The 27,392-nt window shown below is 44.1% G+C and overlaps 1 protein-coding gene across 2 annotated transcripts in view; it reads left to right on the plus strand.

The window, feature by feature from the left end:
- The window catches only part of LOC137563532 (optineurin-like), a 71,606-nt gene that overhangs the window by 8,746 nt on the left and 35,468 nt on the right, over positions 1-27,392 (plus strand). For both annotated transcript variants that reach the window (XM_068276111.1, XM_068276110.1), the window contains exons 3-11: positions 2,006-2,199; positions 7,981-8,127; positions 18,561-18,637; positions 19,525-19,656; positions 21,629-21,731; positions 23,820-23,935; positions 24,960-25,109; positions 25,354-25,426; positions 26,417-26,575. In XM_068276111.1, the coding sequence (XP_068132212.1) occupies positions 2,006-2,199; positions 7,981-8,127; positions 18,561-18,637; positions 19,525-19,656; positions 21,629-21,731; positions 23,820-23,935; positions 24,960-25,109; positions 25,354-25,426; positions 26,417-26,575 (1,151 nt within the window). The remainder of the gene's footprint in view (positions 1-2,005; positions 2,200-7,980; positions 8,128-18,560; positions 18,638-19,524; positions 19,657-21,628; positions 21,732-23,819; positions 23,936-24,959; positions 25,110-25,353; positions 25,427-26,416; positions 26,576-27,392) is intronic.

Genomic DNA, 27,392 nt, shown 5'->3' on the forward strand with positions numbered 1-27,392 from the left:
AAAAATCACAGCGCTGCTAGGAAGCTGCTGGGGACAAATCCAAATCCGCACAAACAGAAACAGCAGAAAAATACAATGCACCCTGCACTCAGAGAATGGACTTCACTAGTACCAGTACTCAACAGGTAGCCATGGCGGGCTGAGTGCAAAAGGTTTCAAGTGTCCTTCATTTGACTGCATTTCAGAAGGTTTGATTTCCCCTGTAAGGGAGGAGGTTTAGGGAGGTAGCTAAATAGAGACATTTTGGGGTCTATATTTGTGCAGCTAGCAAACCTTTTTAAAATGTTACAAAGTACAAATGTAACTGTAAGGCTTTGCAGGTGCTGTTTGACTCTGTCACTAGGGGTAGGTGTAGGTTAGAGGGTAGGCAGGGTAGACTGATCAAGAGAAAGCAAACAGGCCAATGTCACAATGGGAAAAGCAAACAGTAACTGGTAGCAAGACTTATGCTGGGAATACACGGGTTGTTTCTGGTGGTCGATTCTGCGCCCGATCGTATTTCCGCTCGATCCCCACTCTCTCATCTTCCGCTCCGTTTATCTTATCTTTTTTTTTCAATTCACTTCAATGACAAATCGAGCTGTAAAATGATCAAAAGGTGATCGGACATGTCGGAAATTATGTATCTAATCAGCTCAGAAACGACCCATATATTCCCAGCATAACACACCAAAGCTCATAGACAATTTTGCACTGGGTCCTGCTGCATGAAAGCTTCTTATATGCAAAAATGAGTATTTTGGTGCCTGAATTTGCGCATGAGTACACTGGAATGAGGCCGCAAACAAACGTGTGCCTTGGAACAAGGGCATAACTGTGGCAACAGGAGTGTCTGCAAAGGACCATGTGGAGGTTGAGAGGTATGAGAATCGATATTCCCCAAAATATCAGATTGATCCCCCTTTTTTATACAATACAATAACATTTGTAAAGCGCTTTTCTCCCATAGGACTCAAACTAACTTTTTCTAAACAATTGAAAGTATCAAATCGGGTGCAGGGCAAGAGCATTGACAGATGGATGGCCTATATAGCTTTGCACTGCATCAAACAGTGCCACACTGTAGTTCAATTGATTTTCAATCGATTCCCTGCTGGAACCTATTGGAAATTGACGTGCAGTGTATGGTAGGTATTGAATCCTTCTGAATTTTTTTTAAGGGGCCCATACACCTAACGATTTTCCCGCCGATATACGGCCGATTCGATCACAGTGATCGAATTGGCTGTGAAATCGCCGAGCACACCGCTGACAGAACGATCGATTTCCATCCGAAATTGATCATTCCTGTCGATCCGTCCGTGCGGAAGATCTTTCTCGATCGCCGGCGGGTCGGGAGAGCGTCGATAGCGGTGTTCGAATGCCCGACGACTGACGCAATACAGCTGGTATACATTACCTGTTCGGGCCAGCGCGAGTCACCTGCCGGGCAGGAAGAAGTGAAACATGCCGGAGACCAGACCAGAGCGGAGAAGAAGACAGCAGAGACCTGGGGAGTCGCGCCGGCGGAGCAGGTAATGTATGGAGGGGGAGGGAGCGGCGGCAGCAGCACCAGCACCACAGATTGTGAACGGTTTCAGGCTGAAATCGGTTCACTATCTGTTTGCAGTAAGGCAGCCATACGATCCCTCTCTGATCAGATTCGATCAGAGAGCGATCTATCTGTTGGTCGAATCTGATGGCAAATCGACCAGTGTATGGCCACCTTTAGAAAGAAATTGTTTTGGAATATCTGGATGGAGATCTAAGTGTATGGCCAACCTAATTTTTTTTTTTTTTTTTGGTAGCACATACTGAGATTGGAGTTGTATTTCTGTAGGATAACACTTATTTCTGTCTGCTTGTCATCGCTCCTTTTTTTTTTTTTTTTTTTTTTTTTCTTATTTCAAGGTAAACAAACTGACCTTTTTACACTGGGAAACTGGAAAAGTGGAATGTTTTGTGTGCTCAATTTGTTTTTGTTTTTGGCTGCATGAATAACACATAACATAAATGCTCTGTTTAGAGACCATGAAGCAAAAAAATCAGGAAATGAAGGAACGTCTTGAAGAACTCTTAAAGAGGGAGAGACAGAGGGAGGAACAAGGACTAGTTGAGTCTGGACTTACAGAAGCGAAAGAGCGTCTATTTCAGCTGGGCAAAGAAAATGAAATGCTGAGAAGAGAAATCCAGTATTTAAAAGAGGGCAGTAATACACAGGTACTTGGCATTAGTGCTGTCATTAATTGTTTTAAGTGAAAAAAGATGGGGGTGCCCTAATAATGCAAGTTTTTTTTCTTGGTAAGGAAACAATGGGGTTATTTCACTAAACTTATCTTAACCACTTCCCGACCGCCCATAGGCGTTGGAAAGTGGCCATGCGCAGTATCCGCAGGTGTATTTTTTTTCGATCATGTCTCCTGCAAAACAGGTTGTTTTAAAACATCCGTTTGGAAAGAAGTGGTTAATTATACCACCTTATTTTATTAACTCATGCTTTATCTGTCCTTATCTAACTTAACTCATGATCTATGCCTCCTTGTGGTGGATTCACTAAAGAACATTAACCACTTAAGGACCAGGGGATTTTCTTCTGATCGGTGCTGCGTGGACTCTCCAGCCCGCAGCACCGATCAGGAAATAGCCAGGGCGATCAGACATCCCTGCCCCCCCCCCCCCCCCACCGTTTTTTTCCCCACTAGGGGGATGTCCTGCTGGGGGGGTCTGATCGCCGCCGGCTACCCACGCTTTCCGGGGGGGGGGGGCTCTTCAAAGCCCCCCTCCGCAGCGCTTTCCGCCCTCCCCGACTTTCCCTCCCTCTCCCTTACCATCTGAGCGGCGCAGGACGGATATCAGTCCTGCGCCGGATAGGATAGGCTTTAGCCTATCGTATGCCGGCGATCCCCGGCCAATCAGAGGCCGGGGATCGCCGATCTGCCTTACGGCGCTGTATGATGTAAACAGCGGGGATTTGTTCCCCCGCGTGTTTACATTACGTGTGCGAGCCGCGATCGGCGGCTCGCACACTGTTCACAGAGACACCCTCCGTGAACTGGCATGGAAAGGCCGCTCGAACGAGCGGTCGTTTCCATGCAAAACCACTAACGACCCGCCGACGCCTATCGGCGTTAGGCGGTCGTTAAAGGGAACCAGAGATGAACGGTTCACACAAAATAAACATATCAGTCAATAGCTTGTAAAGAATAAATGCTCTACCTGATCATTTCGCCGCTCTGGTGTGCCTTTTTTTAGTGTTTTGTTTTTTTTTGTTTAATTTATTTATTATTGCTCCAGGAAAAATCAAATATGGCCGCCGGCTCATATTCCATCTGCTTCCGGGTTATGAGTTGTTCTGGATGTGCTGTCTAGGCCAGGGGCGCCTCTAGACTTTGTCACTCCAGGCAAGAAAACCTGTGGCGCCCCCCCCCCCCCCTCTAGCTGATCGGTGCGCTCCTCTTCAAGCATGAGCAGAGCCTTGCTGTACCCACGTGAGCATGGCCACGCTTGTGTAGTGTCTCAGAGCCGCTCATGCACAGGCGGATACGGCTTATTGCACAGGAATGGCTGCACTTGCGCAGGCGCTTTGCGGCTGCATTCATGCTTGAAGAGGAGCATGGCCCTGATCAGTTGGAGGGTACAGGCAAGTGGCAGGAAAAGACTGGCGCAGCACCCCCCTTTTTTTGTCTGATGGGGTGAAGTTAGAGGCAGGGTCAGAACCCTGCTTGTAAACGTATGGGGGAAGAAATCCCCTTTGTTTACAAGTGTAGATCGCTGCGGTCCTCGGCAGCACTGTACGAGATTGGGGTTCACCGGCCTCTGATTGGCCGGGGAACGCCGTCCTCTCATAGGCTGATGCCTATGAGAGGCGGAGAGCAGGACGGATCACCGTCCTGTTCCAGTTCTGATGGTGGAGGGAAGGGGAGGGAGAGAGAGACTCATAGAGGCTGGGGAAAAAAAAAATAAACAAACTGCAGCAGCGGCGATCGGACATCTCCGGTGGCATGTCCCCATAGGGGCAAAAAAAGGAGGTGAGTCCGATCACTGGGCTCCTTAGCTGGGCTGAGCTGGAGGCTGAAAAGTGGCCTGGTCTTTGGGGAGGGGGGGGGGGGGGGGTGTCTAACACTGTGGTCATCAAGTGGTTAAAAAGGCTACATATAATGCCTGGTACACACCATGCAATTTCCCATCAGATAAGACAGGTTGATTTGATTATTTCCGACAGGTTTGATCTGATTTCCAATCGATTTTTTTGATCAATTTTCTATAGAAGCGATTGGAAACTTGATCAGAAAAATGATTAAAAATCTGAATACATCTGTCGGAAAATATCGATTTCGACCAGTCTATCTGACGGGAAATTGCATGGTGTGTACCAGGCACTATATGTCTCACATACCCCACCAGTACTTCACACTGGGACTTGTACTTGTGGTAAATAATCTGGTAACCCTATGTACCACAAGACCCAGAAAAGTTTAGAAAATAGCTGTAAAATATGCAAAATAAAGTATTAAAAACAAAATCAAAGGTATGTGTGCTTGTCTGCACTACAAGCAGTCCAACTACTGTATTTTCAAACAGAATATTCCAGGGAACTCTATTTAGCATCACAAGTTTATCTTAGCATAGAGGGTATTGTTTGCTCAAGTTATATCAGCCTTATCTGGTACATAATGTGCACTGCTCTTCACAGGATCGTAAAGCATTCATCAGTCACAGGACCCCGAAGCAGACCTCTGGGCATTCCTTTTCTTTGTTTATGTTCACACTTTGCCATAAGGAAGTTTTCCTTTTAAGTTTGCTCTGCATCAACAGGACAGGGTGCAGTGACAATACAGTGGTGATGAATCGCCAGAATGAAACGCTGTATCACTTACTGCTTACTGGTCTTACCACTGTCTCTGTTTAGATTCATTCAGCATGTCAGAGCCTCCGCCAGCTGCACGCTTCTAGCTGCTTCTCCCCACAGGCCATTCAGTCTCCAACTCATAATCACTTCCCCACCTTGCCTCGGCTCTGCACTTCCTGTGATGTCATGCTCCTCCCCCCTCACTCGTGCTAGAGCCTTCATTCCATAGCTGTAAAAATCAATATTCCAGAGGGAAAAATAAGTTACAGTAGTGGTGGGCGGCACCTTCTGGCTAACATCCGCCCCAAGCAGCTGCCTGTACTGCCTATTGGTATAGGCGCCCCTGGTCTAGGCTATATGAGACTAGGCTGCTATTTAGGCTAAATGCAGCCTTTCATCTATGTGCTTTCATTTTGGTATGATGTGCAGCTGCCTGTAGGAAGTGTCTCTCATAGGAATGAAACTGCAGTCATCATTAGTATCTATGCTGAGAGCACACAGAGCACACAGATCATATTGCAGGCTTGCAGCCACACTTGTCTGTTTCAGAGATTCTCTCTCAGCAGCAGCAGCCCCTCCCATGTCATCACAGCTCTCAGTATGCAAAGCAGGAAATTTAAGCCAGGAGGTGGCAGGCTTGGGCTTGAAAAGACTCCACAGAAGAGTGACTCGGCTATAATGATTCCAGGTCAAATCTAGACTGAGCCAGTCGGGGATTCTTATCACAGCTGCTAATAGACTAAGCAGATAAGAATGAAACTAAAAGCAGGGTAGGTGTTTACTGTCATGTTCCTACTGATAAATGTAATAAAATGCATGAGGGTGTTTTTGTCTCTGGTTCTCTTTAAGTGGTTAATCTTAACAAGTGAACATAGCACACATTAACCACTTTGACCACTGCTACAGTATATCTACGTCATCTGTGGCACCCTCCAAGCCACCATGACGTAGATATACTGACTTGCTAGCAGCCCTGCTGTGTACGATCGGGTGCGCTTCAGAGCGCACCCCCCGGCACTGTCAGCTGCCTTACTAATTGGTGAAAGGGAAAATGTTCCCTTGTAACAAATTAGTGACACTCCGCGGATGAACGATTACCGATGTAGCAAACAGCGTTGATCCTTTATCTCTCCCCCTCCGCGCCAGATCGATAAAGAAAAATGCCCCTGCAAGGATAATATCTCACCTTACCTGGTTCCTGCGATCATCCTTCAGCCCCAGCTTCCATTCACCGTGGTGCACGCAGCCCTGTGATGCCGAACATCTATCACAGGGCTGAGTGCAGCGCAGTGAATGGAAGCTGGGGCTGAAGGATGATTGCAGGAACCAGGTAAGGTGAGAGATTCTGCTTGCAGGGGCTTTTTTTTTTTTTTTTTTTTTTTTTTTTTTTATCGCTCTGGCCACTGAGGGGGCAGAGTAGTGGGGGGGGGGGCATATCTGGCTACCCATAACGGAGGGTGGGGGTAGTGTTCCGAAAGGGGGGGGGGTTGAAACGTATTTTGGGGACCATCAGGGTAACAGGGGCTTGGGAATTAATAATGGGGGGCACATCTGATGTTCCTGGGGGCCATAACCTAACACTGGGGGCACATTTGGCTATAATGGGGAGGGGGCGCTAATCCTGGGGGCACATCTGGCTACAATGGGGAACATTGATCCTGAGGACACATATTGCTATAATGGTGGGCCCTATTCCGGGGGGCGCATCGGTCTATCTGAAGGGCTAGCAAATACGGGGGACAGATCTGGCTATACTGGGGGGCTAATATTGGGGGCACATCTGGCTATACTGGGGGGGATGATACTGGGGATGCGCCTGGCGATGTATTCTTGGGGGACGTAATACTGGTGGCATGTTTATCTACTGTAGCATTTTTTTATTTTTTACTAGAATTGGTAAAACCTAAGGATTAATGCAATTTTTCTTTTTCTCCCCTCTTTTTCCCATTAAAATGCGTAGAATTTTTTTTTTCTTGGGTCAAAATATCCTCCCTATGAAAGTCCAGTATGTCCTGAAAAAAACGATACCTAGATCATTTAGGTGTCGTGAGTAGGGATAAAGTTATGGCTGTTTAAATAGGGACATGGCTAAAGCCTCAAAACTGCTCTGGTCCATAAGGAGAAAAGAAGGTCTGGATGCGAAGTGGTTAAGATTCCAAACATTTATGCAATTTACGTTGCGACTTATGACAAACTGCGTAATGCGCTTTATACATGCATCACGTACACTGCATGTTAATCAAGCAGCATAAGTGGACCACTATTGTTTAATGCTTGAAAAATGGTTACACTGAAATGGTATGTCCTGGTATGTCCCAGAAAGCACTGCAGTAAAGGCTTGGTGTAATCTGGTTAATAAAAACATATAAACCAGTATATATTTTTATATGAATGAAATATGTAGCATGAGGCAACCCCACAGAGTTTATCATATTTGGGAGCATGCCTGTTTCTAGGGGTGGAAGGAGCAGGGCATTGCCAGGGGCACAGTGGCTGAGGTTGAGGGAGGGGGAGGTGCAGTGGGGGAGGTTGAGCGCATGAAAGTTGTCACACACCTCCTGGGATCCACGTGCCACGTGTCCTTCCTTCTTCTAGGCATCCTGTATCATGGTAACAGCGCAATGCGCTCACCCCTCAGCCGGGGCTCTGTGTCTCGCCCCCTCAGCCGGGGCTCTTTCTACTCAAAAAAAATTGTACTACCTATTTCCCCAAGACGTGAGACAGACAAACCAATTCACAATCCTAGCAAAAACCCTCACCCAGTGCTAAATATACACAAGGCATTCGATCCATGAGACAAATGGTATACAAACATTTATACTTACCTGGGGCTTCCTCCAGCCTCCTGTAGTACGTAGGCTCCCTTAGTGTGTGTTCAGTCTTGTCCGTTCCTCTGCTGTCAACCCCGGTAGCCAGGGGCTACTGCATCTGGTTATATCTCAGGGGTATTCCCTGCACTGACCCAAGTATAAACAGACTTTTTTTTTTTTTTTTTGAGTGGGGAGGGCATTTTAGGAGCAGGACATCTGTTTATATTCACGTATATACGACATATGGATTTTCTTATTACTCCTAAATATTGCATCATGTGCACAAGCCCTTATCTGTCTGCATCCTTACATATTTAGTCATGGACATTTTCTTTGTCTTAGGGTGAAGATGAGATGCTGAAACAGATGAAGGCACAGATTGTTCGTCTTCAGGCAGAGAAGGCTGATCTTCTTGGAATAATATCTGAGCTACAAGTAAAACTTAGCAGTTGTGCATCTGAAGACTCATTTGTTGAAATCAATATTGCAGTAAGTAGATTTTTTTTTTTCTTCTCTTAAAGCGGACCCAAACCAAAAATGGTTTTTAATTCAAAATATTTAGTTGCACCACTCTGACACATACAAAGATAAATAAACACTCCTTCAAGCCTGTGAGCATTTCACTGCATGCTTTTCACCCTTCTCTTTGCACAACTAGGGTTATACAGGTGGCAGCCATTAGCAATTCCTCCTTTGCTGGACACTATCTACTCCAGCATTTTGCCGGATTCTGTCCCGGCAATATGAAAGGAAGGGAGGGGTTCCTCCAATAAATGTAAAATATTTTATATTTGTCATCATGCAGCTGAAAAAAGGCTGCTATTTATTATTATAATTTAGAAAATAGATTTTATTTCTGAAATCTTGCATTTTTAATTTGGGTCCACTTTAAGAGTAAACCATACTGTTTTTCATTCACTTTTTCATGATTACAAGCTTAGAAAATATTAACTATCTGTGTTAAATATAGGTTTTACTACTTCATTTTAATACAGGTTATATTCATGTTGTTCATTTTGCAAAGTCTCTTGGGATTTGAATAACAATCCATAGCAGTAGCACAGTGGCTGGATAGTGTACTGACACAGGGTTCAAATCTTGGCTCTTCCTGTTCATTAAGCCAGCACCTATTTAGTAAGGAGACCTTGGGCAAGACTCCCTAACACTACTACTGCCTCTCTGGTGCTTTAATTCTGCCAGAAGAAAAGCGTGATGTAACCACTTCCCAACCACAGAGTTTTCCCCTTCAAAAAACAGAGCATTTTTCACATTTTGCACTCCTCCCATTCATTTGCCAATAACTATATCCCTACTTCTCACAAGTAAATTATCTATATCTTGTATTTATTTATTTTTTGCCACAAATTAGGCTTTTCAGGGGTAATACTTTATTTTAGTAATTATGTTGTTCTCTATGCATTTTAAAGTAAAAAAAGAAAAAAAATGAAAAATACACGATTTCTCTATTTTTAAACCACTATAGTTTTAAAATAAACAATGCTACCATAGGTAAAACCCGCACATTTTATTTGCTATTTTGTCCTGGTTATCCCAACATTTAAATTGTGTTCCTAGTACAATGTATGGCGACAATATATTATTTTAAAATAAAGGTGTAGTTTTTCAATTCTGTGTTATTTGTTTTCTCATTGTACTCTATTGGTAGTTACAAGTCCTTACTTGCAAACTTAACAGTAATACACCCTCATGGCGTACCTATTTATAAAGCAGAGTCTCTAAGGTAACTGTTTTTGTATTCTTTTTTTTTCAATTCTGTTTTTTTTTTCTACTTTTTACATATGTTTTATTTTGGTACAGAGTATAGTAAAATAACAATTTGTATTGCTTTTCATTCAGTTTGGGGCTAAGGAAAGTCACATGACATAGGCCTTAGCTCTTAGACATCCCAAATTCTATTCTCTCGCTTGTCACAGTTAAAATGATACCCTATATACATAATCACATAGCTTTTTGGCCTCGCAAAACACTGTTAACCATGAGCAGCGCCAATGGATTTTTCATGGCCATTTTTTTGCAGCAAAAGTAATAGTCATTCATTCTTAGCAAAGCCCCTGGAGTCTCAGAACATTTGATACAGGTCATAAATGTCACCATTCTGAAAACTAGAGAGGGGCCTACTCAGATCTACCTATTGTGTAACATTTGGATTTATACGGTTTTGCTGAAATTGCACAACAACTTTGAAAATGGTATTTTTTTTTAAGTTTATTTATTTATTTATTTTTATTTTTTTTTTCACTTTGAAAAAAAAAAATATCCCATGACATAGGCCTCAGCCCTCAAACACTCCAAATTCTATTCTCTCGCTTGTCACAGTTACCATTACACGCTACATACCAAATCAGATAATGTTTTAGGCACACAGCAGACTGTTAATCACAAGTAGCACCAACAGCTTTTGCAAGGGCTATTTTTCTCACCAAAGTGTCATTAATTTATTTTATTTTTATTTTTTTTTTAATCCTGGTACACACATTTTTAATGTATTATTGACCAATCACTGACAAATTTTTCCACCTCCATGTAGTATGAGAGTCAACACATAGGCCTAGTGCACACCAGAGCGGTTCGGCTGCGTTTTGCGATCCGCTTGCGGCTGCGGATACGCTTGGATAATGTATTTCAATGGGCTGGTGCACACCAGAGCGGGAGGCGTTTTGCAGAAATGCATACTCCCGGGCTGCTGCAGATTTTGGATTGCGGAGGCGTTTCTGCCTCAATGTTAAGTATAGGAAAAACGCAAACCACTCTGAAAAACGGCACTTCAGAGCGGTTTGCCAGGCGTTTTTTGTTATAGTAGCTGTTCAGTAACAGCTTTACTGTAACAATACATGAAATCTACTACACCAAAAATGCTTCACAAAACCGCAAAATGCTAGCTGAAACGCTACAGAAAAAGAAGAAAAAGCGTTTCAAAATCTGCTAGCATTTTGCGGATCTGCTAGCGGTTTTTGGTGTGCACCAGGCCATATTCAATATTATGAGCAGATTGTGTGGGTAAAGCCTCATACTACATAGAGGTGGTAAAATTGGTCAGTGATTGGCCAATCATAATTGAAAGTGTGTACCAGGCTTTAGCAAAGCATATTGAGGGCTTATACATTTTTTTTATTTTTTTTATTTTTTTTGTGTGTGTAGAAGACAAGAGAATAAAACCAGGTACACACATTGAATTTTGATTGGCCAATTTTACCACATCCATATAGTATGAGGGCTAACAAATTGTGAATACTATGAACAGATTGTGTACATGGGAGTACAGCAAAGACTGTAAAAATAAAAACTCACCATTGTAGAAGCTGTGGAAGCCAAAGGGTGTTTAGAATCCATACCAGAGGTCAGAGGGTGTACAGCATCCATGGTAGAAGTCAGAGGGTGTTCGGCAAATATGTCAAAGGTCAGAGTTTGGCAGTCATGTCAGAGGGTCTTTGGCAGCCACGTCAGAGGGTGGTTGATAGCCATGCCAGTGGTCAGATTCCAGAGTGGCGCTCTCTTCTGCATCTAGACCCATTGAGTTATACTCCTGTTTGCCTGATGAAGCAGGACCACCCCTGCGAAATGCGTTGCACTAAGAGGAGTTCAACAAACATTTTTGTATTGATATATTGTGACTCAATTTAGTTTTATATTTTTGAGGGAGGTAAATCCACCTGAACATCCCCCTCTTTTAGACGTTTTTTAAATGTTTTTATTCTACTCTGGCGCCTCTGTACACCAAGCCTTGCTGAGATTCCAGAGTGTGGTTGTCTGCCATCCAGAAGTTCAAGTAAAGGCCAAAGTTAAAGTAAAAAAAATGTGAACTGAAAAAGTAAAAAAGAAAATCCCTAAAGGCTGGTTCACACTGCAAGAGTTTAACACTAGTGATTTGAAAAGCACTTGCTAATGCGTTGCTATGGGGGATTTTTTATAAAATCACGTTGCTCAAGTGAGAACACACACTCCTAGCATTACATTAGTAAGAGCTTTTAAAATCGCAAGTGCTTAGAAAAAGCTCTTACAGTGAAAACCAGCCCTAAGGCTAGTTCACACTGCAAGAGCTTTTTCAAACTGCTTGTGATTTTAAGAGCTCTAGCTAATGCAATGCTGTGTGTGTTCTCACATGAGCAATGTGATTTTTTAAAAAAAAATCACCCATAGCAACACATTAGCAAGTGCTTTTAAAATCACTAGGGTTAAAAAAAGCTCTTGCAGTGAGAACCAGCCTCAGGGCTGGAACCCACAGGAGCGCTTTTAGCAGCGTTTTGGCAGCACTGCGATACGCTAGCAGTTTGCCAAAACGCTGTGCTAATGTTAATGGATGGGGCAACTTCCACAGGAGCGTTTGCGTTTCTCAGAAACGCAAACGCAGGACCTGCAGCATTTTGGGAGCGTTAGCGCTTCAATGTAAAGTATTGAAACGCTAGTGGAAACGCTCAGCAAAACCTAAACTGAGCGGTTCTGCTAGCGTTTTGCGGTGCAGCGCAATGTAACAAAATGAAAAATTATTCACACGACCAATCAGGATAAAACCGCAAACCGCAAAACGCTACGCACCCGCTGGGCAAAAAAATACAATGTTGCAAAACGCGACCGCAAACGCGCATGAATCCGCTTGCAAACCGCTGTTACAAATTGCTAGCGGTTGCGTTTAGCGTTTGCGGTTTGCAGTGGGTTCCAGGCCTAATAGAGTAAAAAAAAAATCCTCTAATACTGCAGGTCTGTGTGGTAGCTTTCGAAACACCCGATAACGCATAGTGCTGGTTTTGAAGGGCATTTTGCACAGTAATAACGGGTGTCCTTTCAAATTGCATTTTTGCGGCAAACCTTGCATCTCTTTTGGGGATATAGCTTCGATGAAGTAGGGGGGAGTACTGCAGGAAAATGCCTTTCATGGAGTCTGATGACATCCTCCGAAACAAGTTGCACTGTGTTCTTTTCAGGTTGTACAGCTCGGCTTATGAGTGCTGTGATGACTTGCTCCTGAAATTTTAAAAACCTGGCCATTTTGCCTGATCTCTTATAGATGACAAAAGAGTTGTGAAGTGCCACCTGCATTAGATAAATTGCTACTTTTTTGTACCAGGCCTTGCGTTTTCTATCGATGCGGTAAGGAGCAATCCTCTGATCTGCCAAGTCCACAGCCCCCATGTGCTTATTGTACTCAGCAATGGCCACAGGTTTTGTCACTTCTTGTCTTCGGGACAGCACTGATGTAGTCGCGTCAGAAGCAAAACATCCCTTTTTATCCCTGTATTTTAGGGCTAGCAGTTCGTTTCGGTTGCTGTCCCCTCTTTTCAGTTTTTTATTCAAGACCTGTGGTGGCAGACCCTTTCTGTTAGCTCTAACAGTTCCGCAGGCCCCAGTCTGAGCTGTATGCAAAAATTTGAACAGTGGGACACTAGAATAAAAGTTGTCCACATACAGCTGATACCCTTGGTGGAGTAATGGATTGAGATCCAGGACAATTCGCTCACTAGCACCCATGTAAGGAGGGCATCCAGGAGGTTCGATCACACTGTCCTTTACTTCGTATATCTTGAAAGTATAGGTAAAGCCGGTCCCGCTTTTGCATAATATATATAATTTGACCCCGTATCTGGATCGTTTGGAGGGGATATAATACTTTATACCTAGTCCTCCATGGAAAGGTACAAGGGGCTCGTCAATTGCGATTTTTATTTTTTTTGCTCTGGGATGTAAAGCTCTCCAAATTTTTGATTCAGGTGGTGAATGAGGGGCCGTATTTTGAAAAGGCGGTCACGGCCAGGGTCGTCACGGGAAAGATTATTGGCATTGTCATTAAAATGCAAGCAACTCATAAGCAATTTGTAACGGTGTCTGGGCATGTAGTGAATCAAATCCTTGCTCTAGTACTTGTATTGCTCTGGTTTTTTTGTAATGCCCATATTTAAGGTCAAACCTAAAAAAAATTCAGTTCAGGAATATTTGTGGGGATCTGTGACGCCAGGCGACGCCCAGTCGTCCAAAACGCACAAAAATTGCAGATCCAGCATTCGTTTATGATCACCGCAATCGATCGCACATCTATTGCAGGGCTCAGAATGACAAACTTTTTATTTTTAAGATAGACAGTTCTGGGAAAGGTAGTTAATTGCGTTTAGCACATAGCTGTAACAAGCTGGTTCCCCAGCCCCCTGGAGAGCTAATGACCCCTCTCAGAGGATATGCCAGCTGTTTCACTCTGATAAGGGGGCCTAGATTCAGCCAGTCAGGCTACGAATCCCCGGGAGGTCTTGACACCTTGCTCCCTGGGAATGATCAAAGGGTAGCCAGCTGCCAGCACACACCCTGGATGACCTGAGGCTCCTAGCATAATCCATAACTTCCTAGATCTGTCATATTTCTGGGGTTCCTGAGATGGCAGCTTCGCCAAGTGTGGGGAAAGTGTAGCATGAGTCCCGGTGCTGGTTCTGTGAAATTCCCAGAACTCTGTCCCCTAAACTCTAATAGCAATATGGGTTTGAAGAGACTTCTCTTTTTTTCTCTTTTCTTACTAAATTCTCATGATAGACCGGTCATATTTCATGTCCTAGGATTTGTAAAATCATGCTGAGTGTGAATATGCGGTATAGGTTTTAACTGCCCCCACGTGCACCCCAAGACGGGCCGAACTAGAATTCTGCCAGTCTGAGGGTCTGCAAGGATGGGACAGCCCCTGTTCCATCCTCCCGAGGCTGGACTTGTGCCTGTCATAGCCACTCCCCGCAACGATGGGTGATAAAACTATTGACAGTCTGAAACGCAAGTGTCCTCCACCTTGAAACACCATCTTGATCACATCTGTGCCAGCTTGAGGATATGCTGGCATCCACCTGGTCTGAACTCTGAACTTTGAACTGAAGCAAAACGAACTCTACAAGTTTTTCCCACAAAAGGGCATCTTTCCATAAATCTAAGTATTTTTTATTCCTTTTAATTTCTTTTATACTGTGTTATCATATTGTCTCTATAATTGTTGATTTTGATTTTCTGTATATATTAATTATTTATATTGCACGTAAATAAAGACTTTATCAAAGTCGTTTACTGTTCCGCTATACAGCCATACACAGAAACTGAACTCCGGTCTCTGAGGAGTCGCTACTATTATTGATATCTAGACAGAATACCGCGTGTTTTAACCGTTTTATTTGCAGGATCATTCAGTCAGTCGGTAGGGACCACTGGCCCATACCAGTGGTGGTGGTGGCAGATATACCCTGAAATAGTGTGTAAAGTGTATTTCCGTAACCCACAGGCTCCCTTCTGGTTTGTTTGCGGCCAATTCCCAACGGTTTCTGTGCATTGACTGCGACCACAGTTTGCACGATCTGTGCACTGGAACTGTTTGGAAGGCGCTTAGCGTTCCAGCCACCAGGGCTCCTGTGACAGGTTCCACTTTGCCACAAATGGTGAGGTGTGATTATCCGCTATTTTTTGCTGGGCATAAAGGTTTGTCTGTTCACAAACTGCAGAAATGAGTCTGTAATGAACAGTTGAAAAAAATCTAGTGGCTGCATGTTCTCAGTGGCCACTTGTGTACCACTACTGGCTGTGAAGGAATGGATGCTAGGGGCCTCCAAATTAGAGGGTACCCACTGTGGGTGGCGAAGTTCATAAGGTAGCTCTTGCCTCTGTGCAACTCTCGATCACATGCTCTGACTTGGCCCGGCAGCCCTCTGACCTCTCTGACTGGCATTGCTGGTAGTGGCTGCACTGGGTGCTGTCCTCATCTGGGTGAGGTGATCCTCCTTCAGTTGCAGAATTTGTGTCACTGTTCATTGGATCAGGATCAGTGCCCCTCGCCTGCACCTCTGTCCTAGCTGGCTGAGCTGGTGGTGGCCCAGCGGAGTCAGAATCTGTGTCGCTTTCTGTCAGCGAATTCGAATCTTCTTGAGAATACCACTCTTCATCTGAATCAGATAGGTCTTCCTCACTGCTGTCACTATACTGCAGAATGGCGCAGGCCTCTTCTGCCGTAAATAGCCTCTTTGCCATCTTAATGACTTAGGGCCCGTTTCCACTATCGTGAATCTGCATGCGTTGTCCACATGCGGATTCGCATAGCCAATACTAGCGGATGGCCCTGTTTCCACTTGTCAGTAATCCTTTTTCTGTGCGGGATAAATCTGCACGGAAGAGCCGTCAGAATTCGCACACCGCTATGCGAAACGCCACTACTGTATTTAATAGGGAAATCGCATGCAGTTTTGTCATGCGTATTTTACCGCAATTTCGCATTGAAAGGAATGTTAAATCCCACGGGCAGTGACTTGGTTAAAATCGCATCACTACTAACCTATGCGAAATCACGGTAAAATACGCATGCGGAATCGCAACCGCATGCAATTTCGTCAGCGGGGAATCGGTGGCGATACCGCACAAGTGGAAACAGGCCCTAAGTTAGGCAGACAGGTAGGTATATATTTTTTTTTATTTTTTAAAGGGAAGTTAGCTAGTAGGGAGTAGGGAAAAAAAGGCGTAGAATATACGCCAGAAGTATAGTAGTGTATGAAAAAAGGAATGTATGGGCCTGAAGTGCCTAACAAAAAATGGAGAAAAGGAGAGGTTAAGTGGTGTGGCAAGGGAAGGGTTAATCAGCTATTGAAAAGCTGGTACTGAAAAGCTGGTAAAAACAGCAAATCTAACAAAATAGTTTTTCCCTCAGCAATGTGAAAAAAGTAACATATATCTCAGATCACAGGAGCAGAATCATTCATCAGAAACTCTGATTGGATTTGGGAAAATCTTTTCCCAGTCTCCAATCAGTGATCTGTAACTTAGGGGGATGTGTATGTTAACAGTACAATGAAAGGTGGCTATGGCAGCTGTCAATCATTCACAGAGCACTGTGATTGGACAATGGGGACTGGGGTCCCCAAAACCAATCAAGGTGCTCTAGAGGGTCACATGGCTGCTCGTGCACGATCGCCGCACATCAATAGGGGGCATACATATTTATGAATGAAGGCTGCCTCAAGCAGAGGCAGTCTTCATTCATTTATTTATCAGGCAGTATGATTGGTTATTGGGGACTGGGGTCCCCAAAACCAATCATTGGACTGTGGAGCTGGTGTGCACGCGTGCGCCGGGGGCTCGCAATTGCGCTATTTACAATACTTGTTATGAATGAAGGCTGCCTCAAGCAGAGGCAGTCTCCATTCATTCATTTATTTATCATGTGGTATGATTGGTTATTGGGGACTGGGGTCCCCAAAACCAATCATTGGACTGCAAGGGCTGTGCAGGTGCGTGTGTGCACGTGGGCACGCGCGATCACACGCACACGGCTGCAATACCAAGGTGCCTGCGGTTTGTTATCAATCGGGGACTCTAATTGGATTTAGGACACTTGTCCCTAATGTCCAATTAGTTAACTGTTGTGCGGGCTGGCTAGAGTGTGCGTTCTCATGCCCGCGCCCGCTCCCAGCATGTAAATAAAGAGATACAGGGACCTGGCACCTAGTGGTGAGACAGTGCACAGAGGAGCGTAGATATTCTGTACAGCAGTGGGAAAGTGGATAAATGTTCTGTATCTTGTGTTGCACCCTACATACAGACAACACTCAACAATAAGTTCAGTCTGAAAGAACTCTACATACTGTCCTAATGAGACACTTGAATTACCTGTAATACGTTGTCACAGAACAACATAAAGAGGTGACTTCGGGACTGTCACATTGCAGCTGAATAGAGGAATATACATTTTCTCGCACAGTCTTAATATTTGATGCAGCTGTTCCAGAGGAGTTACCTTTAATAATGACAACAAACCTTTTAAATTAAAATAAGACTATGGGATTTTAGGGAAGTCCTATAGATGCATTTGTTTGTCAGGCCCAGTGCACACCAAAACGGCTAGCAGATCCACAAAACGCTAGCGGTTTTTGGAGCGGATTTCAGAGTGATTCTAGGCATGTTTAGAGTCGTTTTCTAAACATGCCTAACGGTTTTGGAGCGTTTTAGTGTAGCAGATTACATAGAATTACAGTAAAAGCTGTTACTGAACAGCTTCTGTAACAAACACCTGGCAAACCGCTCTGATGTAGCGTTTTTCAGAGCGGTTTGCGGTTTCCCTATTCTTTACATTGAGGCAGAAATGCTTCTGCAAACCGCAAACGTGCAGCAGGAGGCACGTTTGTGGTTTGCTACAAACCGCTGGTGTGCACCACCCCATTGAAATGAATCAGAATCAGAATTTATTTCGCCAAGTACAACGGTGGATTGTACCCGGAATTGGTTTTGGCGCATACAGGGTCGTTGATGAAAACAAGAAAAGAGCACGATTAAGCATGGTACATACATAGACATGGGACGATTAAGCATGGTACATACATAGACATGGGACAAACATACATAGGACAACATTACAGCTTGTGCGTACAACTGAGCAGAGCGTCATATACAGTTAAGCATGTTACATACGTATAAACCATAAAAGCAAAATAAAAAGCACAAACAGAGAACATTACAGCATACACGTACAGTTAACGTAATACAAACAGAGCAAAAACATACACTGATAGCAGGAACAGAAAAGAGTGGGACTGGAGGAGCAGCCTGAGAGCTGATCTGAGCGCTGCCATTTTCGGCACTGGACGCTACACAGCGACACGCTCCCAACAAGACAGGTGCTCCGATTGTCCACGAAAAGTAGAGAGGAAACTGAGGGGAATCATGATAGAGGCGGACAGCAGAGTGTCCTGGTAAATGCATTAGCCAAGCGGTTTTACAGGCGGATGCGGCCGGCGGATCGCATCCAAAACCACTCGGTGTGCACTGGGCCTAATAGTTTTTTTTATTTTATTTTTTTCGCTTCAGCTTTGCTTTATTTGGTACAAGCAGATGCCAAAGCTTTTATGGCACATTGGAATAACATTCTCTCTTAATTCCATGTTTTGTTTTTTTTCTCATGATTATAGGGGAGAGAGGCTGGGGCAGAGTCAAACGACAGTAATGCAGATCATGGAATGTCAAACCAAGAGATTATTTCATGCAGGTATTTGTATAACTTGCACATTTGTGAGACTGCAGATACTTTCACAGTTCATTATCAAAATTCTAAACATATCAGTTTATTACCTAAATAGTCTTTAGTATTTTTCATTTTTTGATCTGATAAATACTGCTAGACAGAAAGGTGCATACACATGAGTACTCTCCCGGTGCTGTACAGATACATTGGTAGGCTCAAGGGTAGTGACGTGTGTGTGTGTGTGTGTGTGTGTGTGTATGTAGTTTCTGATATAATAAACTTCTGATATAGTAAACCACTTTTGCTGGTCCCTTGGAGTTTACTGTACCTGATCCAGGGAGCTAGCTAGATCAGGTAGTGCCCCTTACTGCTGCTCCCCACTGCTTCTGCTTCATTGAATCCTTTAATTTCATTTTCATGAAGAACAAAAATGTTGTGGGATCATGGCGCGGCAGACAGAACTCTGTGCTTCTCTGAGAGAACAGAGAGGTGGGGGAGAGAGATTTCAGGGGCACAGAGAGGCTGGAAAGAGGCGTTCTGCAGCAATTGCTTTACTGCTAAGGACGCCCCTTCCCCATAAGGCTACCAACAAGCTGCTTGTCGGTGGGGGCACAGCATGCGCCGTGAGGATGTCACTGAGCAGGGAACCTGTCTGTGTCCCATTTGTAATGTAACATCCACCTCGGGTACACTTAAAGAATGCATTTAAATGTAATAAATGTGTTTAGCCTGCATTTAGTTGCGGTGGTGCAAAAAAAGGGCACATTTTAAATTTGACGGTCCTAAAAAGTACGGATGGCTGCAGATCAGCCTGTATGAGAACTACGCACCCTAGATCAGTGGTCAGACTGGAGTAACACATTAGTCATACTTGTGTTGAGATGTCTGAATTGTAATGTTTACAATAATAGAACAAAGTCCTTAGAAGACCACTGTGGCTTGGAATCAGAGGAGCTGGCAGTCCGAAAACTTCTTCATAGCTTGCGTGAGGAAACGGAAAAAGTGGAACAGTTGCAAAGGGAGCTGGCCGTTGTGAGCAAGAAGTAAGTGCATTCCCCTTCCCCACCAATATTCTGACAAAGAACATCTTTTCCTTGCAATCACTAATCCTAATATAAATGTATATAAATGAATATAAACAATTCTTGCAAAATCACAAGTAGTAAGTTTCCAACTCGATGGAGCTTTTACAACCACTAAAATTGTTTTTTATCTGTAGGGAGCAAAATGTTTTTCATATCTTCTGCAGATATATTCATTTTAGATCAAAGATCTGTTTGAATTGTTTTGTGCACGAGTCTACATGCACAGATTAAGATCTGTAAGTGAAATGATTGTTTTGGGTGCACTGAACACAGATCAGGTAATGGCTCAGACTAATGCTAGGTCCACACTTGACCGCTGCAGATCAGATCCGTTTAAAACGGATCAGTTTTTGTAAACCATTTGCTTTTCTTTCTGCTTTGAGAGAAATGGCTTTTTTTTTTTTTTTTGCAGGGACGCTACCAGTCCAAGGAAACGTCCCTGGCCATGGGTGGAGCACCATGCTGGAGGGGGTAGCAGGCAGGAGGCGGGGGCAGCAGCGGGGAGGGGGGTCGCCCCCTCCCTTACCTGGGTCCCCCCCCTCCCTGCTTCCCCCCCCCTCCAGCCAGTTTCATTGATGAAATCATTAACGTATTCAAAATGTAAGCCGAGCGAGGAACTTACTTCCTTGTGTTACACCGCTCGCCGTCACTTCCTGCAATGCTGCCCTCTGTAGTTAATTGGGTGGCATGGCAGGAAGTGACGGCGAGTGGTGGAACACAAGGAAGTAAGTTCCCCGCTTGGCTTACATTTTGAATACTTTAACCCCCCTGGCGGTTTGCAAAAAATCCGCCAGGGGGCAGCAAATCTTTTTTTTTAATTTTTTTTTTTTTTTTTTTTTTTTTCATGTAGCGAGACAAAGTCTCGCTACATGATAGCCGCTGCTCAGCGGCATCCCCCCAGCCCCTCTGATCGCCTCCGGCGATCGGAGATCAGGAGATCCCGTTCAAAGAACGGGATCTCCTGGAGGGCTTCCCCCGTCGCCATGGCGACGGGCGGGATGACGTCACCGACGTCATCGACGTCGTGACGTCAGAGGGGACTCCGATCTGCCCCATAGCGCTGCCTGGCACTGATTGGCCAGGCAGCGCACGGGGTCTGGGGGGGGGGGCGGCCGCGGCGAGAGGAATTGCGGCGGATCGGCGGGTAGCGGCGGCGATCAGATGCTACACGCAGCTAGCAAAGTGCTAGCTGCGTGTAGCAAAAAAAAAATTATGCAAATCGGCCCAGCGGGGCCTGAGCGGTGCCTCCCGGCGGCATAGCCCGTGCTCAGCACGGGCTTACCGCCAGGGAGGTTAATGATTTTATCAATGAAACTGGCTGGAGGGGGGAGCAGGGAAGGGAGGACCCAGGTGAGGGAGGGGGGTGCAACCCACCCTCCCCGCCACTGCCCCCGCTGCTTCCCTTCCTGCCTGCTACCCCCTCCAGCATGGCAGCCCCCCCTACCCTGGGACACAAAAAATGGATACGTTTCGGTGTCAAAATATACTTTTCACTACCCCTCCATGTACCTGGGGTCCGTGAAAATGTTGCAAATCCGGACTGTCCGTTCAGGTTTTCAAAACGGATCTCCCTGAACGCAGACGGATATGTTTCTTTTTTTTAAGTGAAGGCTGCTGTTATTTTTAACATTGGTATCCTTGGCTCCGGTTTGATCCAGGCTAAAAACAGGAGCCACGGATACGTTTTTTGAACAAGTGTGAAGCTACTCTTAAAGTACAGTGCTAGTGTTACATGGGGATGGGCTTGGACAAGTAAGTTTATTCTCACTGCAAGGTCACTTTACAGAAGAAAATCGTCATAATATTCACATCTTTTAGTGTAATTTTATGTATGACTTAGAGCAAAGGCTACATGGCAAATTATTTAAAAATGAATAATTTTTTATGCCTCTACTGAGTGATGTTTTTATATTTGTGTTTTGTGTGTTAGATTGTCAGATCTGGAACAGAAGTCATCTTATTATGTACATAAAGAAACTGAAACTGATCTCCCAGTTCAGGAAAATGACGGAGAAAGACAGACTGCAGAGCTTGTAAGTCCCCATAGGAAATTGTAGGTTTGATGTAAGGAAATGTCTGCATTGCTCCAAGCAGAAAATTCATTTCTGTTTTGTTTCTACAATATCAGATATAAGGCCTGATGCACGTAACAGTGGTATATTGCCATACAGGCAGCGGATGGCAATATTACTCTTGCTTCCACCAGTAAGTACTGTTAGTAACATAAGTTACTGTTAGTAACGCTTGTTACTATAGTAATGGTCACGCTACTAGAGTACCGCAGGCCACGTTAATAGCGTTACTCGCAGTTCTTACTGGTGGAAGTAAAGGTAATATTGCCTTGCGCTGGCTTTATATCGGCAATATTACCATTTTCAACGTGGACCACGTGGTTCCTGTGGGATAACACAGTGAAGGCTTTCATTCACTTATATTTAGCACAATCCTCATTCTAGAAACCCAAAGTTTTTTTTTTTTTTTTTTCTTTTTTTTTTTTTTTCTTTAATTTAAATGTTTTGCTCTTCAGGGGAGCTGATGGTATTTGTTTTATGTTACCTTTTGGGAGGTGGGGGTTGTCTAAGGATGATCCTAGCGAGCAAGAGATTGCTGATTGCCAGGCCTGCTATGATTTAAGAGCTGCCTGTAATTGCTGGAGTGCTAGTCAACACCAGGCAACACAGCAATAGTATTAAAGCATTACAGTACAGAGCTGGATTTCCACAGCAGTAGCAATAGCCGATAAGTAATTCTGAATTGTATCAGCGATATCGAGTAACAGGTGTTACCAAGCAGTGTTGGGCAGTATCAAGTGAATCCAGTAGAGGCAAGAGGTGTCAGTCTCCATTAAGACAGTATTAGTATCAAACCGTAGTGTCAATCAGTATCGGGCAAATCAAGCAGTAAAGGAATACTATCGATTCACATATTTTTTTCAATTGACACAGGAATTGTTTGGGAAGTGCCTCTAAGTACTGGTGTATACATTTTAATAGCAACTTCTTTGTTTACTGTTAGCAAAATATATTCAAAGTTTACTGACGCCAAAACTGATGGCTGACTGAGCCATGAGGAGAGGGGAAATTCCCCTCACACTTGATCAGTTAACTCTGTGTTAGGGCTGGTTCAGACGGACGTTTGGAGGCGTCACGTTCATTGGCGTCGCGGTGGCAATGCGTTCGGACTTTCAGCAGCGTTCGCGTTGCGTTCGGATGCGGTCACGTTTTTTCTTCCCCTAGGGGGACATTACCCGTCGCGGTTAACCGCCCCTGGAAGCAACATGTAGCTTCCAGGGGCTCCTTGAACGCCAGTGAAAATCGGGACCAGAATGCTGCGTTCGTGTAAACGCGCGTGAAAGCTTGGTACAAATGCTCCCATTCACTTGAATGGGAGCGTTTAACGCCAAGCCCCGAACGCTGGCAGTAAATGCTCCACAAGCGTCCGTCTGAACCAGCCCTTACTCTGTGTGTGACAGAGAGAGACAGGACACAGGAGCTGCAGCTGTTGGGAGCTCTGTTTCTGACTGAAGTGTCTGAAGAGAGCAGAGGAAATTTAACTGTTTTTGCTTTCAGAGTTTGATGTTTGATATTTGCTTTCTGTAGTCTGATATGCAACTCTGGCTGTGCATTGAAGCAGACACCCCTTCTGCAATTGATTTGTCCCAATATAGCTAAATCCTACATAAATTACAGTTTTTGCCACTGATATTTACCATGAAAAGTAGGAAAATGTTTACACAGCTACTTAGACATTATTTGCACACTGTCATTTTAGAACACTTGGGTATCGATAGTATTCCTTTAACCGGTAGTGAGAGACTAGTAACTGGCGGTAGCTTGCAGTGGTCTAGCACTAACTGGTAGCTTGAAGTGGTCTTTGGACAATATTGGGTGACATAAAATCAAGGCTATTGTCGGGTAGTATTGATCATTAACAGTATTATAAGATAACATCACATTGTGAAGGGCAGTGCCGAGCACTAGTTTGGGACGGCAATTTTTTTACTGAACATTTTCCAAATGTTATAATTCAGCATAAATTCGTATTGCATGTAATGTGCTGTGATGGTTGTGTATTTTGGGAGGATATCATTTTCCAATGGAGTGAAACATTTTACTTTTCAGCTGTCTGTTGAAGTGGAAGCGCTAAAAGAGAAAGCAGAGGTATTGAATAAAGAACTATATGAAACAAACGAGAAGTTAAGTCAGGCTCAACAGATTAAGAATAAACTGGAAGACAGGTGATGTCAAATCTTCATTACCCTATAGATAATTTGTGTACATCGACTTTCAGAGAAAAATACAACTTTCCCCAGTTTTACTGCAACAATGATACCATTTTGACAGTCAAGACAGTTCTCACATGTTCTAAATCAATGGTTTTCTTACCTGGTTTTGTTATCTACTACTTTTCCGGCCACACTTCTACTTAACTTATCCTGACTACTTGAAGTCTGAAGACCTTCAGTGCTGTGCCTTGCCCTATAGTTTTCCTCCTCTCCTTGGGCATTATGGTTTTGTGAATTTCAGCCTATACCTGAATCTCTTAGGCCCGATTCACATCTGCGTTTGGAGCCAAAAGTATTCGGTGAGCGAATCCAGTCTCCACTTCACCGGATCCGGATGGCTCTGTCCGCGGCCCGGTTCACATAGTGAAAATGGATCTGATCAATGATTGATCGGATCAGTTTTCACTCAGCAAATACATACTGTACCTAATCTTCAGTAGCAGCCGGCGGTAGAGGCTTCCTCTTCTTCCGCTGTGACTACACAGAAGACGCGGAAGAAGACTGAAGCTACCGCTGGCTGCTACAGAAGTTTAGGTATGTATAAACCCTTCCTCACCCACCCGGCTGCTGCACCCTCCCGTCGCTCAGGTTTGCGTCGGCCCATGCCTCCAATTCCCCATGGAATGGTCAGTTTCTTCACTACTGTGAAGAAACGTTCCGTTTTCCATTGCCCCAATGCTGCAGCATTGTTTGTCCGGATCCGTTTCGCTGGGCAGAGCGGTCCGAAAAATTAGGGCCTGCAGCAATTTTTAGATCCGGGGACCGGAACGTATCCGTACCAACGGACGCATGTAAATGGCTCCATAGGTTAACATTGGATCCTTTCACATCTGTTCCGTTTGTACAGTTCTGGAAAAAAACGCTAATGTGAACCGGGCCCTAGCATAGGATAGGTGTGTGTACTAGCATTAGCAGACTGTTATGTTTTTGTGTGGAATGCAGTGAAGCTGGCTTCATTTTTCTTCCCTTATTGCAGATGCTCATCTCTGGATAAGAAACTTGCAGATAGCCAGGTTAATGTGGATGATAGACAGACGCTGCTGTATTCTGTACAGACTTTGGAGCTTCAGGTGGAGAGCTTAAAATCTGAAATTAAATTGGAGCAGAAAAAAAATGAAGAACAAAAGTAAGAAGTGTGCCCCTCATCTTTCACATATAGCAAGCAGTGGCCGATGCAGACCACAAAATGTATTTTATTATTTTGCTTCATAATATCAAAATCATGTTTGTGACATTCTTTGATTTTAAATTGTACTGTTATGTGGAAACCCTGTGTGAAAGTGGAAGAAGCAAGATTTCTGTATTTTACTTCCTGACTTATGTGTTTTCCTCTATTTAATTCACAAATGACCTGTGTTCCTGTCATACAGGAAGTTGATAACGACACTGCAAGAAGCACTCGACAAACAGAAATGTGACTTTGAGCTGTTAAGAAAAGCAGAGGTAAACGTGACACGCAAACACACCAATATCTGTCATTTCATTTTTAAACTTAAAGTGAACCTCCAGACCAAAAATCTACTCGGCAGCACTGAAAAGGCTTGGTGTTTCTTTAAGTTTCACAGCATCAGAACTTTGTTTTTCTTACCAAAGCCTCGTTTTTAGCTGCACAGAAGCTAAGCTCTGCCCGATCAAAGAAAACTGCCTGGGCATTTTTCCCCTGATGCTGTGCAATGCATGATGGGAATTCTGATGATGCTGGTCTCATTGCCTAGCAACTGGGAGGGGTGATCAGAGCACAGGGCAGTTGGAACTGTGTCTCATGCTCCCTGTCACCTCCTTTCAACCAAAACCATGGTTGCCCTCATGAAATCACAAACATTTGCCTGTTCTTTTAAAACAGGGTGGGTAAGAGATTATATTACCTGTCTATTTTAATTAACATAACTAATGTAATTTAATAATAGTATGTTTAGGCTGAAGTTCCTCTTTAAGAAAAGATTAGAAAAAAAAAATCTGTAAACAGTGTTAGTGTATCTCCAGGGATACAATAAAATAAAAATCAACTTTTTGGTAGAAAACCAGATCCATTGCTCTCTAGGAAGACTCTTGCTGGACCTTTTGTATTCCTGTGCTCAATAAGTGTCTCTTCCAGCAAGTGTCCCTGCCCTCTGCTGCTGGTCTGATGCTTCCAATCACCAGAATGGTGCATGGGTATTAGCCTTGCCATAGTACTTGTTACTAGAAGGGGCTGCAAAGGGGTAGTGATGGAGTAGGCACCTATGAAAGAGAGCAGGGCGAGGGACCAGCAAGTAAAAAGATAGGTATAATTTCTCACTACTGTCTCCCCCCCCCCCCCCCCCCCCCCCCCCCCCAAAAAAAAAAACTCTGAGCCCTGCTTTATAATTAGTCACCATGAAACTGACAGTATACTATATGGTAGCAGAATATTATCATGGAGCATCAATGAAAATACCTTTCCTTCAAATGCAGGCTGAAAAAGTGCCCAAAGTGCAGCTAACCCACCTATCACAAAAGCTGGAAGTGTGTGAACAAGCATTGGCTAAAAAACAACAAGAGATTGATGGACTGAAGGATCTGATCAGCAAACATCAGGAGGATGAGGACACAATTGCTGTCCTTAAAGCTCAGGTGTGTAACTACATGTTGTGTGTGGTTTTAAAGTGTACCTGAGGTCACACAATAATATAGATAATGTATGTGCATTAACTAAGATTTTTTTTTTTACTGCATGAAAGAGTTAACATTCAGGTATGCCAATGACCATTTCTCTCTAGGTTGGACCCAGTCCTATATCTTAATCCTCACTAATAAGGAATTACAGCCATAAAACTCTTGCTTTTAAGGGCAAATATGTGCACAATGAAGTGGGTACTGGTTGGGCAAGCCAGGCAGTAGGGATTGTAGGAGAGGCAAGTGGACAAGGAATGGGAGTGATGGCTGTGGGGTGGTGCATTACTGAGGAGTATAGAAGAGGTGAGGAGCCATAGAATAGGTAGGCAAGAGATGTGATTAGAGAAGAAGAAAACGCAGTGCGGGATGATGAGAGTTGGAGAGCTTATCAGGTGAACTGGGTGGGATGGGGGGGGGGAAGGGGGGGCTCTTGGTTGGTAATATGATGGTGGGACATGAGCAATATCCAGCTCAAGGTGGCCGTGGGTTGGGTGACTAGGTGAGAGTCAGGAGATGTGGCATGGGTCGGTAGGTGGGATACAAATATATAGTTCTGAATACATTTTATTGTGTATTTATGCAGTGCTGAACTATTCAGGACAAAGGAATACTTTGATTATATAGGCATACAAGCTAATTGCCCGGCGTTGCCCGGGTATGTATTTTGCTGTTGTTGGCTCCGCCTATTTTTTCTAACCCTAACACACAATTACTCACTGACCAAGTTTGTGAGCTTTGCGGTCTTTGGTATCAATAATCTGCATTGAAATGAAAC

This window comes from Hyperolius riggenbachi, chromosome 3 (genome assembly GCF_040937935.1).
Source record: "Hyperolius riggenbachi isolate aHypRig1 chromosome 3, aHypRig1.pri, whole genome shotgun sequence".
NCBI classification, from domain to species: domain Eukaryota; kingdom Metazoa; phylum Chordata; class Amphibia; order Anura; family Hyperoliidae; genus Hyperolius; species Hyperolius riggenbachi.